General features: G+C 35.6%; 1 protein-coding gene and 1 pseudogene across 1 annotated transcript; both read left to right on the forward strand.

Annotated features, from left to right (window-relative positions):
- Positions 1–238: 238 nt before the first annotated feature.
- On the forward strand, positions 239–1,710 carry LOC136388604 (ras GTPase-activating protein-binding protein 1 pseudogene; annotated as a pseudogene).
- Positions 1,711–12,407: 10,697 nt separating this feature from the next.
- Positions 12,408–17,364, forward strand: LOC136388605 (olfactory receptor 5B3-like). The gene is made up of 2 exons (XM_066360424.1): positions 12,408–13,330; positions 17,355–17,364. The coding sequence occupies exons 1-2, from the start codon at positions 12,408–12,410 to the stop codon at positions 17,362–17,364; spliced, it is 933 nt and encodes a 310-aa protein (XP_066216521.1).
- The last annotated feature ends 669 nt before the right edge of the window (positions 17,365–18,033 follow it).

An 18,033-nucleotide genomic window follows, 5' to 3' on the forward strand; every position in this document is an offset into this window, starting at 1 on the left:
GGATTAATTTTTGGTGTTGAATTTTATAAGTTCTTTATAAATTTTGAAAATTAACCCCTTATCAGATGTCTGGCCAACATGTTCTCCATTTCAGTGGGTTTTCTTCATTTTGTTGGTGGTTTGGGGAAGCCTCATGCACTGTTGGTGGGAATACAGATTGATGCAGCCACTGTGGAAAGCAGGATGGAGTTACCTCAAAAAATTAGAAATGGGCAGATGCAGTTACATGAGGTTTTTTTCCCCTTTCTCCAATCTGTGGAGCAAAGCTTGTTCCTCTCCCACTCAGCCTTGCAGGTTGAATTGACCAAAGCAATGGTTATGGAGAAGCCTAGTCCCCTGCTTGTTGGGCGGGAATTTGTGAGACAATATTACACACTGCTGAACCAGGCCCTAGACATGCTGCACAGATTTTATGGTAAGAACTCTTTTTATGTCCATGGGGGTTTGGACTCAAATGGAAAGCCTGCAGATGCAGTCTATGGACAGAAAGAAATCCATAGAAAAGTGATGTCACAAAACTTCACCAATTGCCACACTAAGATTCACCATGCTGATGCTCATGCAACTCTGAATGATAGTGTAGTAGTCCAGGTGATGGGGTTGCTCTCTAATAACAACCAGGCTTTGAGGAGATTCATGCAGACATTTGTCCTTGCTCCTGAGGGCTCTGTTGCAAATAAGTTCTATGTTCACAATGATATCTTCAGATACCAAGATGAGGTCTTTGGTGGCTTTGTCACTGAGCTTCAGGAAGAATCCAAGGAAGAAGTTGAGGAACCTGAAGAAAGACAGCAGACACCTAAGGTGGTACCTGATGATTCTGGAACTTTCTATGATCAGCCTGAGAGCAATGACTTGGAAGAACACTTAGAAGAACCTGTTGCTGAACCAGAGCCTGATCCTGAACCAGAGCCAGAGCAAGAGCCTGTACCTGAGATCCAAGAGGAGAAGTGTGAGCCAGGATTGGAAGAAGCTGCACCCGAGGACGCACAGAAGAGCTCTTCCCCAGCCCCTGCTGACATAGCGCAGATAGTGCAGAAGGATTTGAGGACATTTTCCTGGGCATCGGTGACCAGTAAGAACCTTCCACCCAGTGGAGCTCTTTCAGTTACTGGAATACCACCTCATGTTGTTAAAATATCAGCTTCACACCCTTGCCTGGAGTCTAAGCCTGAATCTCAGATTCTACTGCAGAGGACTCAGAGAGATCAAAGAGTTCAAGAACAACGAATAAATATTCCTCCCCAGAGGGGACCAAGGCCAATTCATGAGGCTGGTAAGCAAGGTGATGTTGAACCCTGAAGAATTGTGAGACACCCTGATAGTCACCAGCTCTTCATTGGCAACCTGCCTCATGAGGTGGACAAATCATAGCTTAAAGATTTCTTTCAAAATTATGGGAATGTGGTGGAGTTGCACATTAATAGTGGTGGGAAGTTACCCAATTTTGGTTTTTTTGTGCTTGATGATTCTGAGCCTGTTCAAAAGGTCCTTAGCAACAGGCCCATCATGTTCCAAGATGACGTTAGTCTGAATGTGGAAGAGAAGAAGACTCGAGCTGCTTGGGAAGGGGACTGGCAAGACAGCCACCTGTGGGGACCCGGAGGCCCTCGAGGTGGACTTTGTGGAGGAATGAGAGGCCCTCCCTGTGGAGACATGGTACAGAAGCCAGGATTTGGAATGGGAAGGGGAGTTGCTCCGATGCAGTGACTTGCTCCTCACTGGTCTTCATGCAGCTGTACAAACCCGCTCCTGCAGAATGGGGAATCCTCAACCACCCTTGGTATCTTGCAGTGTGACCCTGCTCTCCTATAAACTGCTTGAGTTTGTACAACTTTTTTTTAAAAAAATCAAAAATGTAACTGCTTTTGACCCAGCTAGTCCACATCTGGAAATTTATCCAGAAATCCCAAAATGTTAATTGTAATGAATATATGCACCTTTATGTTTATTACAGCATTATTTACAATACCTAAAATTTGAAAGCAGCCTAAGAGTTCATCAGTAGATGAGTGGATACACAATAGAATACTAGCCTTTGCAACAGCACAGATGGTCCTGGAGAGCATTATGCTAAATAAAGTAAGCCAGTCAGAGAAAGATAAGTACCATATGACTTTACTCATTTGTTGAATGTAGTGAAGAAAGTTAACTAATAGGCAAAATAGAGACAGATTCATAGATAGAGAGCAGGATGACAGTTGTCCAAGGCAGGTGGATGAAGGGGTGGTGGAAGTATTGAGTGAAAAGGAAGGAGTGACAATTAGGGAAGATGGCGGCAGAGTAGGTAGACACACAGACTCCCAACTCTCACCACCAAACTGGAATACAAATCAATTTAGAAACAATCAATGTGAAAAACCAACTCTGGACTACAAGAACAGCTCTCAAAAACCAAAGAGCAAAGAAGAAGCCACAACAAACCTGGTATGGAGCACCTGAATCTCCCCTGCTAACAGGAACGGAGAGGGAGGTGAGGCTGAGAGCCCAGAGGGGCTCTCACTCCAGGAAAAAGAACAGAAAATACTGCTCACAGCCACTTGCCTGGCGACCAGGGAGCGAGGTGTGTTGAAAGGACCGGCTTGTATTCCAAGAGGAAAAGGGAGAGAGAGAGACAGACAGTGAGGGGAAGAAGAATGCAGAGGACGACCTAACAAGCTGACTCATCCAGTGCTGGAGGTGGCCATAGCTGGAGGAGGGATAGATCCTTCCACATAACACAAGACCAAAGTGCTTCTGAATCACAGATCTCTAGACATCTCTCCAGTTCCAATCAGCACAAGAAGACACAGCTAAAAACAGGAAGTGGGGAGGAGGGGCAGTAACTCAGGTCTCCATGAAGATCTGAGATACACCTCCCCCTACTGAAGCTGAGAAAACACCTTGCCCCCAAAGAGATTATCTGGTAGAAGAGGCCTTCAGAGTCTCAGGTTACACTCACCACTTTCCTGGATACAGTTCCAAGGAAGCCTCCTGCTCAGATCAGTAAACAAGAAATAAGACTATCACCTATTAAAAAAAACAAACAAATCAAGACTTCAAAGTGGCCCTAATCCGAAAGTGGATTACAAATAATAGCTGATTCCAACCCAAGAAGACATAGAAATAATACAATTGAAAACTGGAGGCAGACAACAACAAGCATAGACTCAATGAGCTCTACAAACAAAACACCCAAAACACAGACATAATGAGAAGAAAAGAAGTGCAATCCAAATGAAACCACAAGAGAAACCTTTGGGAGATGAACTGAGTGATATAAAAATAACCAAACTTCTGGACGCATAGTTCAAAATAATGATTGTAAGAATGCTTAAGAATCTTAGAACAACAATGGATGGTCATTATGAACACCTAAATAAAGAAATAGCAAGTATGAAAAAGGATATTGAAATATTAAAAAAAGAATCAGTCAGAGATGACAAATACAATATCAGAAATGAAGACCACAATGGAAGGAATTAAAAACAGGATGGATACAGCTGAGGATCGAATCAGCAAGTTGGAGAACAACTTGAATGAAGACAAGAAAGCAGAGAAGAAAAAAGAAAAGAGACTCAAAAAGTCAGAGGAAAATCTTAGAGAGCTCTGTAACAACATGAAGAGAAATAACATCCACATCATAGGGGTTCCTGAAGAAGAAGAGAAAGAACAAAAAATAGAGATTTTGTTCAATCATATCATAGCTGAAAACTTCCCTAAATAAATGCAGGAGAAACTCTCACAAGTTCAAGAAGCACAGAGAACTCCATTAAAGAGAAACTCAAAGAAACCTACACCAAGACACATCATAATTAAAATACCAAAGCTAAGTGATAAAGAGAAAATATTAAAAGCTGCAAGAGAAAAAAAAGCTATCACCTACAAAGGAGCCCCCATAAAAATGACAACCAACTTCTCAACAGAAACTCTTGAGGCCAGAAGTGAATGGCAAGAAATATTCAAAGTAATGCAGAACAAGAACCTATAACCAAGACTACTTTATCCAGTAAGGCTATCATTTAAAATTGAAGGAGAAATAAAAAGCTTCCCAGACAAAAAAAAAAAAAAACTCAAGGAATTTATTACAACCAAATCAATACTGCAGAAAATGTTAAGGGGCCTTTTGTAAACAGATCAAAGTGAGAAAAGAATATAGCAAAAAAGGAACACAGCTTTAAAGAATAAAATGGCAATAAAAAACTACATATCAATAATAACCTTAAATGTAAATGGATTAAATGATCCAATCAAAAGACATAAACTAGCTGCATGGATAAGAAAACAGGACCCCTACATATGCTGTCTACAAGAGACACACCTTAAAACAAAAGATGCACATAGATTGAAGGTAAAAGGATGGAAAAAAACATTTCATGCAAACGGAAATGAAAAAAAAGCTGGGGTAGCAATACTTATATCAGACAAAATGGACTTTAAAACAAAGGATATAGTAAGAGATAAAGAAGGCCACTACATAATGATAAAGGGAGTAATCCAACAGGAAGATATAACTATTATAAATATCTATGCACCTAATATAGGAGCACCTAAATACATAAAGCAGACTTTGATGGATGTAAAGGGTGAGATCAACAGCAATACTATAATAGTAGGGGATTTCAATACCCCACTATCATCACTAGATAGGTCCTCAAGAAAAAAAACTAACAAAGAAACAGCAGACTTAAAGGACACACTAGATCAACTCGATTTAATACATATCTTCAGAACCTTTCATTTTAAAGCAGCAGAATATACATTCTTTTCAAGTGCTCATGGTACATTCTCTAGGATAGACCACATGTTAGGGCACAAAAGTGGTCTCAACAAATTTAAGAAGATTGAAATCATATCAAGTACTTTCTCTGATCAAAATGGCATGAAACTAGAAATCAATCACAACAGAAAAGCTCAAAAACTCTCAAACGCATGGAAACTAAATAGCAGGTTGTTAAATAATGAATGGATTAAGAATAAGATCAAAGAAGAAATAAAAAATTCCTAGAAACAAATGACAATGAGAATACAACTCAAAATTTATGGGACACTGCAAAGCAGTACTGACAGGAAAGTTCATAGCACTACAGGCACACTTTTAGAAACTAGAAAAAGCTCTAATAAACAACTTAACCCTGCATCTAAAAGAATTAGAAAAAGAACAGCAAGTAAAGCCCAAATGTAGTAGAAGGAAGGAAATAATAATAATCAGAGCAGAAATAAATGACATAGAGGCTAAAGAAACAATACAGAGGACCAATGAAACTAGGAGCTGGTTCTTTGAAAAGGTAAACAAGATCGATGAACCTTTAACTAGACTCACCAAGAAAAAAAGAGAGAGAACTAAAATAAATAAAATTAAAAATGAGAGTGGAGAAATAATAACTGACACAACAGAAATACAAAATATTGTAAGAAAATACTATGAAAAACTGAATACCAAAAAGCTAGACAATCTAGATGAAATGGACAAATCCCTTGAAACATACAATCTTCCAAAAATCAATCTGGAAGAATCAGAAAACCTAAACAGACTGATTACAGCAAATGAGATCAAAACAGTTATCAAAAAACTCCCAACAAAGAAAAGTCCTGGGCCTGATGGCTTTACAACTGAATTCTACCAAATATTCAAAGAAGAACTAACTTCTATCCTCCTCAAGCTATTTTAAAAAATTCAAGAGGAGGGAAAACTTCTAAGCTCCTTTTATGAGGCAAGCATAATTCTGATTCCAAAACCAGGCAAAGACAACACAAGAAAAAAAATTATAGGCCAATATCCCTGATGAATTTAAATGCTCAAATCCTCAACAAAATATTAGCAAACCGGATCCAACAATATATGGAAAAAATCATACACCATGATCAAGTGGGATTTATTCTGGGAAGGCAAGGCTGGTACAATATTCGCAAATCAATCAATGTGATTCAGCACATAAACATAAGGAAGGAGAAAAACCACATGATAATTTCAATAGATGCAGAAAAAGCATTTGATAAAAATCCAGCACCCATTCATGATCAAAATTCTCAGCAAAGTGAGAATACAGGGAATATACCTCAACATGATAAAAGCCATCTATGACAAACCCACAGCCAACATCATACTCAATGGGCAAAAATTAAAAGCAACCCCCTTAAGATCAGGAAAAAGGCAGGGGTGCCCCCTTTCACCACTCTTATTCAACATAGTCCTGGAAGTCCTAGCCATAGCAATCAGACAAGAAATAAAAGGCATTCAAGTTGGAAAAGAAGAAGTAAAACTATCATTATTTGCAGATGATATAATATTGTATATAAAAAACCCTAAAGTCTCAGTCAAAAAACTACTGGACCTGATAAATGAATTCAGCAAAGTGGCAAGATATAAAAATAATACTCAGAAATCAGAGGCATTTTTATACACCAAGAATGAACAGTCAGAAAGAGAAATTAAGGAAACAATCCCCTTCACTATTACAACCAAAAAAATAAAGTACCTAGGAGTAAATTTAACCAAGGAGACTAAAGACTTGTACTCAGAAAATTATAAAACATTGATAAAAGAAATCAAGGAAGAGACAAACAAGTGGAAGCATATATCGTGCTCATGTTAGGAAGAATAAACATCATTAAAATGTCTATGTTACTCTAAGCAATCTATTGTATAAATTCAATGCAATACCAATTAAAATACCAATGACATACTTCAAAGATATAGAACACATATTCCAAAAATTTATATGGAACCAAAAGAGAACACGAATAGCCTCAGCAATCTTAAAAAAAAAAACAATAAAGTGGGAGATATCACACTTTCTGATATCAAGTTATACTACAAGGCCATTGTACTCAAAACAACCTGGTACTGGCATAAGAACAGGCATATAGATCAATGGAACAGAACAGAGAACCCAGAAATAAATCCACAGCTCTATGGACAACTGATATTTGACAAAGGAGGTAAAGAAATACAATGTAGTAAAGATAGCCTCTTTAATAAATGGTGTTGGGAAAATTGGACAGCTACCTGCAAAAAAATGAAAGTAAACCACCAACTTACACCATTCACAAAAATAAACTCAAAATGGATAAAAGACTTAAATGTAAGTCTTGAAACCATAAGCATCTTAGAAGAAAACATAGGCAGTAAGCTCTCAACCTCTCTCGCAGCAATATATTAGCTGATTTATCTCCACGGGGAAGTGAAATAAAAGACAGGATAAACAAATGGGACTATATCAAACTAAAAAGTTTTTGCACAACTAAAGACAATAAGAACAGAATAGAAAGACAAACTACACAATGGGAGAACATATTTGACAATACATCTGATAAGGGGTTAATAACCAAAATTTATAAAGAACTTGTAAATCTCAACACCAGGATGACAAACAATCCAATCATAAAATGGGAAAAAGAAATGAATAGACATTTCTCCAAGGAGGACATACAGATGCCCAATAGGCATATGAAAAAATGCTCAACATCACTAATCATTAGATAAATGCAAATTAAAACCACAATGAGATATCACCTCATACCAGTCAGAATGGCGCTCATCAACAAAACAACACAGAATAAGTGCTGGCGAGGATGTGGAGAAAAGGGAACCCTCCTGCACTGCTGGTGGGAATGCAGACTGGTGCAGCCTCTGTGGAAAGCATTATGGAGATTCCTCAAAAAATTGAAAATCAAACTGCCTTTTGACTCAGCTATTTCACTTTTAGGAATATACCCCAAGAACATCATAGAACTGCTCCAAAAGGAGAAATGCACCCCCATGTTTGTGGCAGCATTATTCACAATAGCGAAGATCTGGAAACAACCCAAGTGTCTGTCAGAGGATGAGTGGATTAAAAAGCTTTGGTACCTATATACTATGGAATACTACTCATCCATAAGAAATGATGACATCGGATCATTTACAATAACATGGATGGACCTTGATAACATTATATGGAGTGAAATAAGTAAATCAGAAAAAACTAAGAACTATATGAATCCATACATAGATGAGACATAAAAATGAGACTCAGAGACACAGTCAAGAATGTGATGGTAACGGGGTGTGGGGGATGGGGCGAGGAAAGAAGGGGGAGGGGAGGGGCACAAAGAAAACCAGATAGAAGGTGACGGAAGACAATTTGACTTTGGGTGAGAGGTATGCAACATAATCAAAAGTCAGTATAATCTGGAGATGTTTTTTCTCAACATATGTACCCTGATTTATCAATGTCACTGCATTAAATTTAATAATAATAATAATAATTTTTAAAAATCCAAAAAAAAAGGAGGGAGTGAGAGAAAGAGAGAGAAAACTCATGAACACAGACAGCAGTGTAGTGATTGTGGGATGGAAGAGGAGTGGAGTGAAGTGGACAAGGGTACGGGGGGTGGAAGGTGATGAATGGAGTCTTAATGGGGTGGTGAACACACAATGCAATACATAGATAATGTATGGAAGAATTGTGCACCTGAAACCTGTATAATATTGTTAACCAGTGTCACTCCAATAAATTCAATAAAAAGAAAAATATAAAAAGATATTATTTTTCAATCTTGAAACACTTTCATCACCTATTATGTGGCTAAAACAACAAAAAGTATAAAAAGAAAAACAGGAAATGTTTTGTCTATATAAAAAAATTTTAGTAATATTTTCTAAATGTCAATAATCACTATAAAGTAAATAATTTAGATATGCTGCTCATGTATGTACAATACACCTAAAAAATGAAGGGGATGGCATGATTGCTAAAAATGCATCTTTGTGCTACTCAACAAAACAAGTATGTCCCTGTGTGCAGTTTAATTTCTTCTCCCTTAGGTAAGTAAAAAGAATTGATTGCACTCACAGGGGACCTGTTTTTCTAAGAACAACATGCCTGTACAATTTTCTCCTGGTTCCCATTTATTAGTCTCTGAATTCTCAGTATGACTCCACAAGACACAATTTAAAACGCAGAAAACTGAGCATAGCTCAATTAGTCACCATATATTTAAACAAATGTTAATACTTTTAAGTCCACTCTGGCTTTTCTTTAAACTACTTGCAGTAATTCTTTAAAGACAGTAAAAGAAAATACTTTACCATAAAAATTCTTTTTAATTATGCAGAAACGATAACCCTTTGCTAAAGACTTTTATAAGCCATCATCATTTTCTATTCACACATACAGTACTGGATATTATATGGGAGAGATAATTTTATTATTTTTAAATCACAGATAAGGAGACTTAACTCAGCAGAAGGTAAATAACTTTTTTAAGTACACAGAAAAAAATCCATGGTAGATGAAAGACTTAAACCAAGGCTTCTCAGCTCCATGTTAATGATTTTTTTCACCATCTCTTCACTCTTCTAGAATAGTGGAAACATTTGACTGGTCCATGAGAGACAGTTTCTCCAGAACTATTTACACATTCTTCCAGGGATGAATTTCTAATTTCAGACTCACAATTCAAGATTTCTCTTCACTTTTCTCAAAGAACACGGTAAGTTTCTATATTTAATAAGTGGTATTCAAGTGTAAAAACATTTCATTCAGCAGATAAACAATAATATTTATAAAATGTTGTGCTGCTTTCCTTCAGAGGATGAGCAAGACCCTAGGCGAAATGAGATAATGCTTTGGTTGAGTAGACGGTCAACGCATTCTGTCCACCGTGTGTGGGCCTGTTCATGAAAGGATCGCTGAGATGATGAAACAAGTTGTCTTTAAACTCCAATAGGGTCATCAGGAAAATTTTTAAAATCTTTATTTTTTTTACAATTTTATTGAAGGTAATAATTTTATTTCTATAAATTTTAATTAAATTTTTTGGGGTTACATTAATTAATATTATGGCATGGGTTTCAAGTGTACCATTCTGATACATCATCTGCATACTGCATTGTGTGTTTACCACCCAAAGTCAAATCTCCTTCCATCACCATATGTTTGCCCCCGTTTACCTTCTACTACCTCCCTCCAAACCTTATTCCCTCTGGTAACCACCATACTGTTATCTGTGTCTATGAGTTTTTGTTTATCTTGTTTGTTCATTTGTTGCTTTCAGTATTGACTCTATTTTCACTATTAGCTCTCCATAATAAACTCTTTTTATTACTTACATATGCAGAAAATCTAACAGTGTGGTGATTAAAGGTACAGGTAATAGAATCAATAGGAGAAAGTTTTAAATCTTGAATAAATTCCACTAAGTAGAATTTTAGGAAGGCACATAATCTCTTAAATCCTCCCTTTTCTTAACTGCAAATAAGATTCATATATCTGTATGTGGATATGTATACATACTCTCTCTCTCTCTCTCTCTCTCTCTCTCTCTTTCTATCTACCTTCTATCTATCTATTCACCTATAATACATTCATCCATCCATCCTCTATCTTTCTGCCTCTTTCTGTTTATCTGATTGTCTACCTGTCCTTTCTGATCTATGACATAAATTAGCACATAAGCACTGTGTTAAAGCTGTTACTAACACCTGGATTTCTGATTTGGGAGTAGATATATTCCAGATATATAACCTTGGACAAGTTAATACTTCTTTCTGCTCTTCTGTGGATTAATAAATACAGTTAGAAGGCTGACCACATGATCTGTGAAGATGTATCAGCTTCAACAATCTCTAATGCTATAGATAATTTACTTATGTTATATTCCTTTATTCCCATTGTGGCAAGATGAAAAATTATGCCTAAGTATGCCTACATTCTAATTCATCCATAGAACTGGTTATTATGTTCTCTTATGTGGTAAATTGTATAAATGCAATTAAGTTAAAGATTTTAAGATGGAAATATTACACTAGATTATCCATGTGTAACCAATAAAAACATACCAGACATAATAAAATCTAGCAAATGCGAAACAAAAAAACTGTAGTTTATACTGTTACTTGAATGATGTGTTCAAAAATACAAATACTATAAATATCAGATATATAAAATAATGTGTGGAGGGGCCAAGAGGAAAATGGTAGAAAACAATAGTTTACCAGAAAATGGATGTCTTTCCAAAGACTTCAAATATATATACTTAAATATACATAAATAAATATATAAATTTAAAACATTGTTCTTGCTCATGAACAATCTGTAGGGCTAGAGTCAACCTCGCAGACATAAATTTTCTACCTTTAGTCTTAGTGATCCAGCTAAGTAATAACAGTAATGACTGTAAGAATGAGTCTAAGATAGAAGTGAAATATTTTCAACACAAGCTGAATGTGGATCAAAAAGAAATTAAACAAAAATGTCTTAAAAATCCTTGAGTTCTCATATGAATTGTTGACAAAGCCATTAATATGCTAGAACAGAGTAAGAACTATGGGAAGAAACAAAATATCTGAGTGGTTATAGTGTGTAAAAATGCAAATCAAAGAGTAAAGCTACCGGACTTCAAAATCCACTCATACCTTGAACCTAACATGTTACCACCTAACATGTCTTAAACCAACAGACATCATCATTTTATTTTAAATATAGCTCTCATCAGAAATTCACTGAGCACCCACATTGTGTAAACTGTCATGATAATTTCATTTAATTCTCACAACATTCTGAAATAGATTCCAATATCACTTTGATGTTGATGGATAAAATGAGGCTCAGGAAACTCAGTTAAGGACCAATGTCACCCACACAGTAAATAGTAGAATTCATACATGAATGCATATGGGCCTCACACCACAGCCCATTATTTTACAAATAATTCTATGCCTTTTATTTAGAATTTTTTTTGTTGGCTATATTTGTCTCTAATACTTTACTATATCTCACTGCCTTATTATATGTATACATTTGTGAATGACTACTGTGCAACCCAAAGCATTAAACTTGGTGAATGGAGTGAACTACTAAAAGTAAATTAAATAAAATTAAATAAAAATCACTTCAAATTTATTACTGATATTTAGTTTGGGAACCATTATGTCTAAAACATGACTCTTAAAAACATGTAAATTTAAATAAATTAATAAATTATGCATATATTTGTTGCCAAGTTACCTCACATATAAATAGACCTAAAAACTAATTAATTTAATGGGGACAATAAGAGTATTGAATGAATACAGATGAGCACAATAGAAGCGTAGCTATTAGTAACTCAAAAGATCTAGTTTGGGAAATTAATTCATTTCTAACACGTGACCTTATTCCTTTGACTTAGTTTACTTTCATACAAAATTAAGAAGTTGAGAAGGTGATTCAGGGAGAACTTTTCTGTACAGAAGCCTATTGCTGTATAGATAAGTTATCCATTAAATTGCATTGTCATTCCCATGCTGTAGAAAAGGAAGATATTGAAAACAAGTTATTGCTAAAATAAAATAATGTTATGCATTTTAATTTCTGTGCAACCCTTCTTTGTTCTTCACTCTGTTCCCTCACTTCTTGTTGCTACAGCTGTCTTGTGAGTACAAATCACACTAAAAATCATCTATGGAGAATCATACAGAAGCGACTTATTTCATCCTGCTAGGACTAACCAATAGCCCAAAACTGCAAGTTCCCCTCTTTACAATGTTCACCCTCATTTACCTCATCACTCTGATTGGGAACCTGGGCATGATCGTGTTAATACTGCTGGACTCTCATCTCCACACTCCTATGTATTTTTTCCTTAGTAACTTGTCTCTGGTGGATTTTTGTTACTCCTCAACTATCACTCCAAAGGTGATGGCTGGGTTTCTAACAGGAAACAAGGTCATCTCCTACAATGCATGTGCCACTCAGATGTTCTTCTTTGTAGTTTTTGCCACTGCGGAAAATTATCTCTTGGCCTCAATGGCTTATGACCGCTATGCAGCAGTGTGCAAACCCCTACATTACACCACCACCATGACTACAGGTGTGTGTGCATGTCTGACCATAGGTTCATATGTCTGTGGTTTCCTAAATGCTTCTATTAACATTGGAGATACATTCTATCTCTCTTTTTGTACGTCCAATGTGATTCATAATTTTTTCTGTGATATTCCAGCAGTCATGACTCTGACTTGCACTGGGAATCATATTAACGAACTGATTCTCATTCTTATTTCAAGCTTTAATGTCTTTCTTGCACTTTTTGTTATCATTATTTCCTACGTGTTCATATTTATTACCATTTCAAAGATGCACTCCAAAGAGGGATACCAGAAGGCTTTATCTACCTGTGCTTCTCACCTTCTTGCAGTCTCCATATTTTATGGGACTGTCATCATTATGTACTTGCAGCCAAGTTCCAGTCATTCCATGGACACAGACAAAATTGCATCTGTGTTCTATACTATGATCATCCCCATGCTGAACCCTATGGTCTACAGCCTGAGGAACAAAGAGGTCAAAAGTGCCTTTAAGAAGATTGTTGAGAAGACAAAATTGTTTTTAGATTTTGTCATAATGCATAGAATTTACAAAAATTGATTTTACCCCTCTTAGATCTGCTCCATGAAATAACTCAAGTCTTAATGGCCACTTGCTTTAATAGAACAAACGTTTTGTCTAGTTATTTTTTTTCTTTAGTCGAGAAATAGTTCCAATCATCTAAAATGTAGAAAAAATATATAATAATGGTCTACAATGAATTATATTTAATGATCTGTATGTTTTTGTTAGTACATTTTTTTCTCTGGCTAAATAATTATAACAGCATAATAAATTAATTCTTCAGTCATTCCTGAGTGATTTGGAAGAAAACATATATGCATGTGAAAGTATTCAAAGGTAAATAATCACATTAGAACTAAAGATCTATGGTTAAGTCATTTTTACCTTAATCTTTTGAGTACCAATTTTTTACATTTTGTTCTAAAAATAGTACTGAAGTTAATAATAATACTCATTTTTGGCAATAAATATCTTGAAATGCTTAATGCTACTCACTCATTTATAGTTTAATTAAGCCACATCATGTCTTATCATTCTTCTACCACTCATCCCACTTCCTTTACACTTTTTCTTTTTTGTTTTAGTGTTTATTATTGGAAAATTTCAAACATATACAAAAGTAGAGCAAATGGAATGAAGAAATCTCATGTCCTTTCAACCTACTTCAAAATTATCCACTTGTACCAATCTTGTTTCAACCATACCTGCACCCACTCTTTGTTCCTCTCTTCATACTGTTTTTTTTTCTTTATTTTTATTTAGAAATTAAATTTAATGGAGTGACATTGGTCAGAACACATAAGTCTCAAGTATACATCTTCATAGCCTGTGAACTATTCATTGTGTTGTGTGTCCATCACCCAAAGACAAAAACTTTTTTTTACTAGTAAGTTTTGGGTTTTTTTATTAGTTTTACTAGGGTACATCAATAAATCAGGGTACATATGTTCAAAGAAAACATGTCCAGGTTATCTTGTCAATCAATTATGTTGCATACCCATCACCCAAAATCAGATTGTCCTCTGTCACCTTCTATCTAGTTTTCTTTGTGCCCCTCTCCCTTCCCCTTCCCTTCTCCCTCCCCCCCAACCACCACACTCTTGTCAATGTCTCTTAGTCCCATTTTTATGTCCCATCTACGTATGAAATAATGCAGTTCTTGAGTTTTTTTATTTACTTATTTCACTCTGTATGATGTTATCAAGATCCCACCATTTTGTTGTAAATGATCCGATGTCATCATTTCTTATGGCTGAGTAGTATTCCATAATGTATATGTGCCACATCTTCTTTATCCAGTCTTCTATTAAAGGGCTTTTTGGTTCCATGTCTTGGCCACTGTAAACAATGCTGCAATGAACATAGGGCTGCATGTGTCTTTATATATCAATGTTTCTGAGTTTTGGGGGTATATACCCAGTAGAGGGATTGCTGGGTCATAAGGTAGTTCTATTTTCAGTTTTTTGAGGAACCACCATACTTTCTGCCATAATGGTTATACTACTTTACAATCCCACCAACAGTGAATGAGGGTTCCTTTTTCTCCACAGCCTCTCCAACATTTGCTATTACCTGTCTTGTTAATAATAGCTAATCTAACAGGTGTGAGGTGGTATCTCATTGCAGTTTAAGACAAAGCACTTCTTATCACCACATATTTGCCCCCCCTTAACTCACCTCCCTTGACCCCCTCCCAATGGCAACCGCTTCACTTTTGTCTGTATCCATGGTTTCTAGCTATATTGAATAGCTCTCACTTTGCCTTTGTCTCAGTTTCTTTGTATCTGCCATTTCCTCTGCACAAAATATTCCCACACTCATTTCAAATTGCTGGTTAAGTGTTACTCAGGGAAGTTGTAGAGACTTGCCATGAACTATTTTATAAAATAGTCACTCCCTCCATGGATATTTTCCCTAAGCCTGCTCTATTCTTCATAATCATCATCAACATTCAGCTCTTGAATTTACCTATTCGCCTCTTCATCTATATATTTCCCTCAACTTGAATGGAAAGTTTCTTTGAGCATTAACCTAAATTGGTTATTTTTTTAGATATAAAACATTGGGCCTTGACTTAAAAACTTTTTAATGATCATTGAAGCAACTCAGAAATTCCATTATATGGGTGAAAGTAAACTACAAAAGTTCTGTACAATTCAAGGCAAGGATATCATCAATATTCACTTGATAGTGACTCCAATTTCTTGAAAGAAGTTAGTAGTCTCAATAAACTTTCCAACCTAACATTGAATAATCCTTCCTCTTTGGAAATTCTCCAAACTGTTTGCCTGACTACTTGCAGCCAATCAACAACTGACAAAAGTGCCTGAGGACCAGTTAGAATACCTCTATTACTTCCAAAAACTATATCATAATAAATAAATGCTTGTCACTCGGTATCTATTCATGTTCCTCAATAAACTTACTCTCTTCTCTAACACCCTTGAACTCAAATGAAGATGATTTCCTTTTTTGTAAGTGTATGAACAAGCCATCTTTGTTAATTTTGTGTGGGACTGAATTTTGTGTTTACAACGCTTCAGAAGTAAAAATAAAGAATAATGAATAAGGAAAAAAGCATTCAAGTGGTTGGAACAAAAGCCCAAGGAAAACAGTGGAAAACTGAGTTATGTTTAGAGGGGAAAAAACTGGTCTCATAAAGAAGTATCTCCCATCACTAGGTTTGAAGGGCCTTCCTAATGTCAACTCAGTAACATTTCTTAACTGGCCAATGTGTCTTTCATTTCTGCCTGTTATGAATAAGAAGCTTTTGTTGTTTTTTTTAACTATTTTTACTCTGGTCCAACATTATTTATTTACTGGATGTGCAGTAAGTAAGTTTTCTTTTTGGTTCATAAGTTATTGGGCCTTACCAAGCCATATGTGACTAGATGGAAAGGACCATTTAATCCAGGGGTAGTCAACATTTTTATGCCTACCACCCACTTTTGTATCTCTGTTAGTAGTAAACTCTTCTAAGCACCCACCGGTTCCACAGTAATGGTGATTTATAAAGTAGGGAAGTAACTACTTTATAAAATTTATAAAGCAGAATTATAGCAAGTTAAAGCATATAATAATAATTACTTACCAAGTACTTTATGTCCGATTTTTGTTGTTTGGCAAAATAAATCTTTATAAAACAACTTACTATAGTTAAATCTATCTTTTTATTTATACTTTGGTTGCTCTGCTACCGCCCCCCATGAAAGCTGGAACACCCACTAGTGGGCGGTAAGGACCAGGTTGACTACCACTGGTTTAACCTATTCAATAGCTTGGATATAAAACTTCTACAGTTCTAAAATTGAAGTTTAGATTGCCTCCACGATGGAGGTGAATAATATGTATGGAAGAACTATAAAACATATATTTGTCTATCAAAGTACTACAATGGAAAAGACAGGTTTATTGTTTCCCAAGCTACTTCCTTTTCACTCCTGAGCACATAGATAGGCTCAATTTCTCATCCTTCATGCAGTTAATTGAAACCACGTGATTGTGTTCTTGTCAATTAAATGTAAGTATGAGTCATGTGCTTTCGGGTGTCTCATGAAATATTCCAGGTAATTCTCTGCTCATTCTCATTCTGTCATCAGCTGGATAGGGACGATTCAGACCACAAGAAACAGCAAACCACTTAAATAGAAAAAAACTTAGGTCACTAAATCACTGTAAAATTTCCCATAGAACAATTAATTGAACGACATCTATGACCTTAGCACTGAAATATTGGTGTTGGCTTGTATGACACCTATTATTATTTACATTAACTAGTTTAGAAAGTTTCCCATGAATCAATCTATATGTTGTCGGAAGTCAGTAATGAGAAGCTATATAACAAGAAAAACTGTCAAACCACTCCAACACAATTTAATACCACAATGGTTTATTTGTGAATCCTCACCCAACCTCCAAATCATAACTGAAATGGCTGGCACAAATAAAATTAGCACAGGTTTTGGAGACAGGAAATAGCTCAACTTGAGTTTTATTCCAACCAGCTCTTCAATATAGGGTAAGTTAATTAAATGTTCTGAGCTTCAGCTGGGGAAAATAATGCCTACCTCACAAAATTACATACTGAGTAAGCCAAAATACAGAACAGTGGTTAAATAGCATAGATACTCAAAAATTTGGTTTCCTTTTTTCTCCCATCTCATCCTTTATCTTTCTTCCATTTTTTCTTTGTATTTTTAAATACTTTTCTCTCTATAACTATTGAAAAATTTATTAATTATATTGGTTTGTATTTATAGTTACTGTCTACTGAATAACAAGTCCTTTGAGATCAATGATGTCATCTTTTTTAGGTCTGTATTCTCAGAATCTAGTCAAATGTTGATTACATAGAAAAACTCAAGATAGTCTAATGAAACTGTGATTCAGTTAATCGTCAAACTTAGGTTGACTGACTTCCTCAGTATTGACTCTATCACCCATTCCTTCATATTTTGATCAAAATGTATAATTGTATTTACTTTTGGATGTGTTCACTTCTTTGGTTTGTGTTCCCTGGAAAAATAAAAGTTCTATAAATACTGAAAGAATTTCTGATTTGAACTCTAATAAAAACTCATGTCTAGAAAAGAGTTAGGACTCAGTAAAAGCTTTTAATGAATGAATAAATTAATGGTAAGGAGAATTTAAACAATGTCTCATTTGTTTGTAAAAAACAGAACACAGACAACAAAAC

This window comes from Saccopteryx leptura, chromosome 1 (assembly GCF_036850995.1).
Source record: "Saccopteryx leptura isolate mSacLep1 chromosome 1, mSacLep1_pri_phased_curated, whole genome shotgun sequence".
NCBI classification, from domain to species: domain Eukaryota; kingdom Metazoa; phylum Chordata; class Mammalia; order Chiroptera; family Emballonuridae; genus Saccopteryx; species Saccopteryx leptura.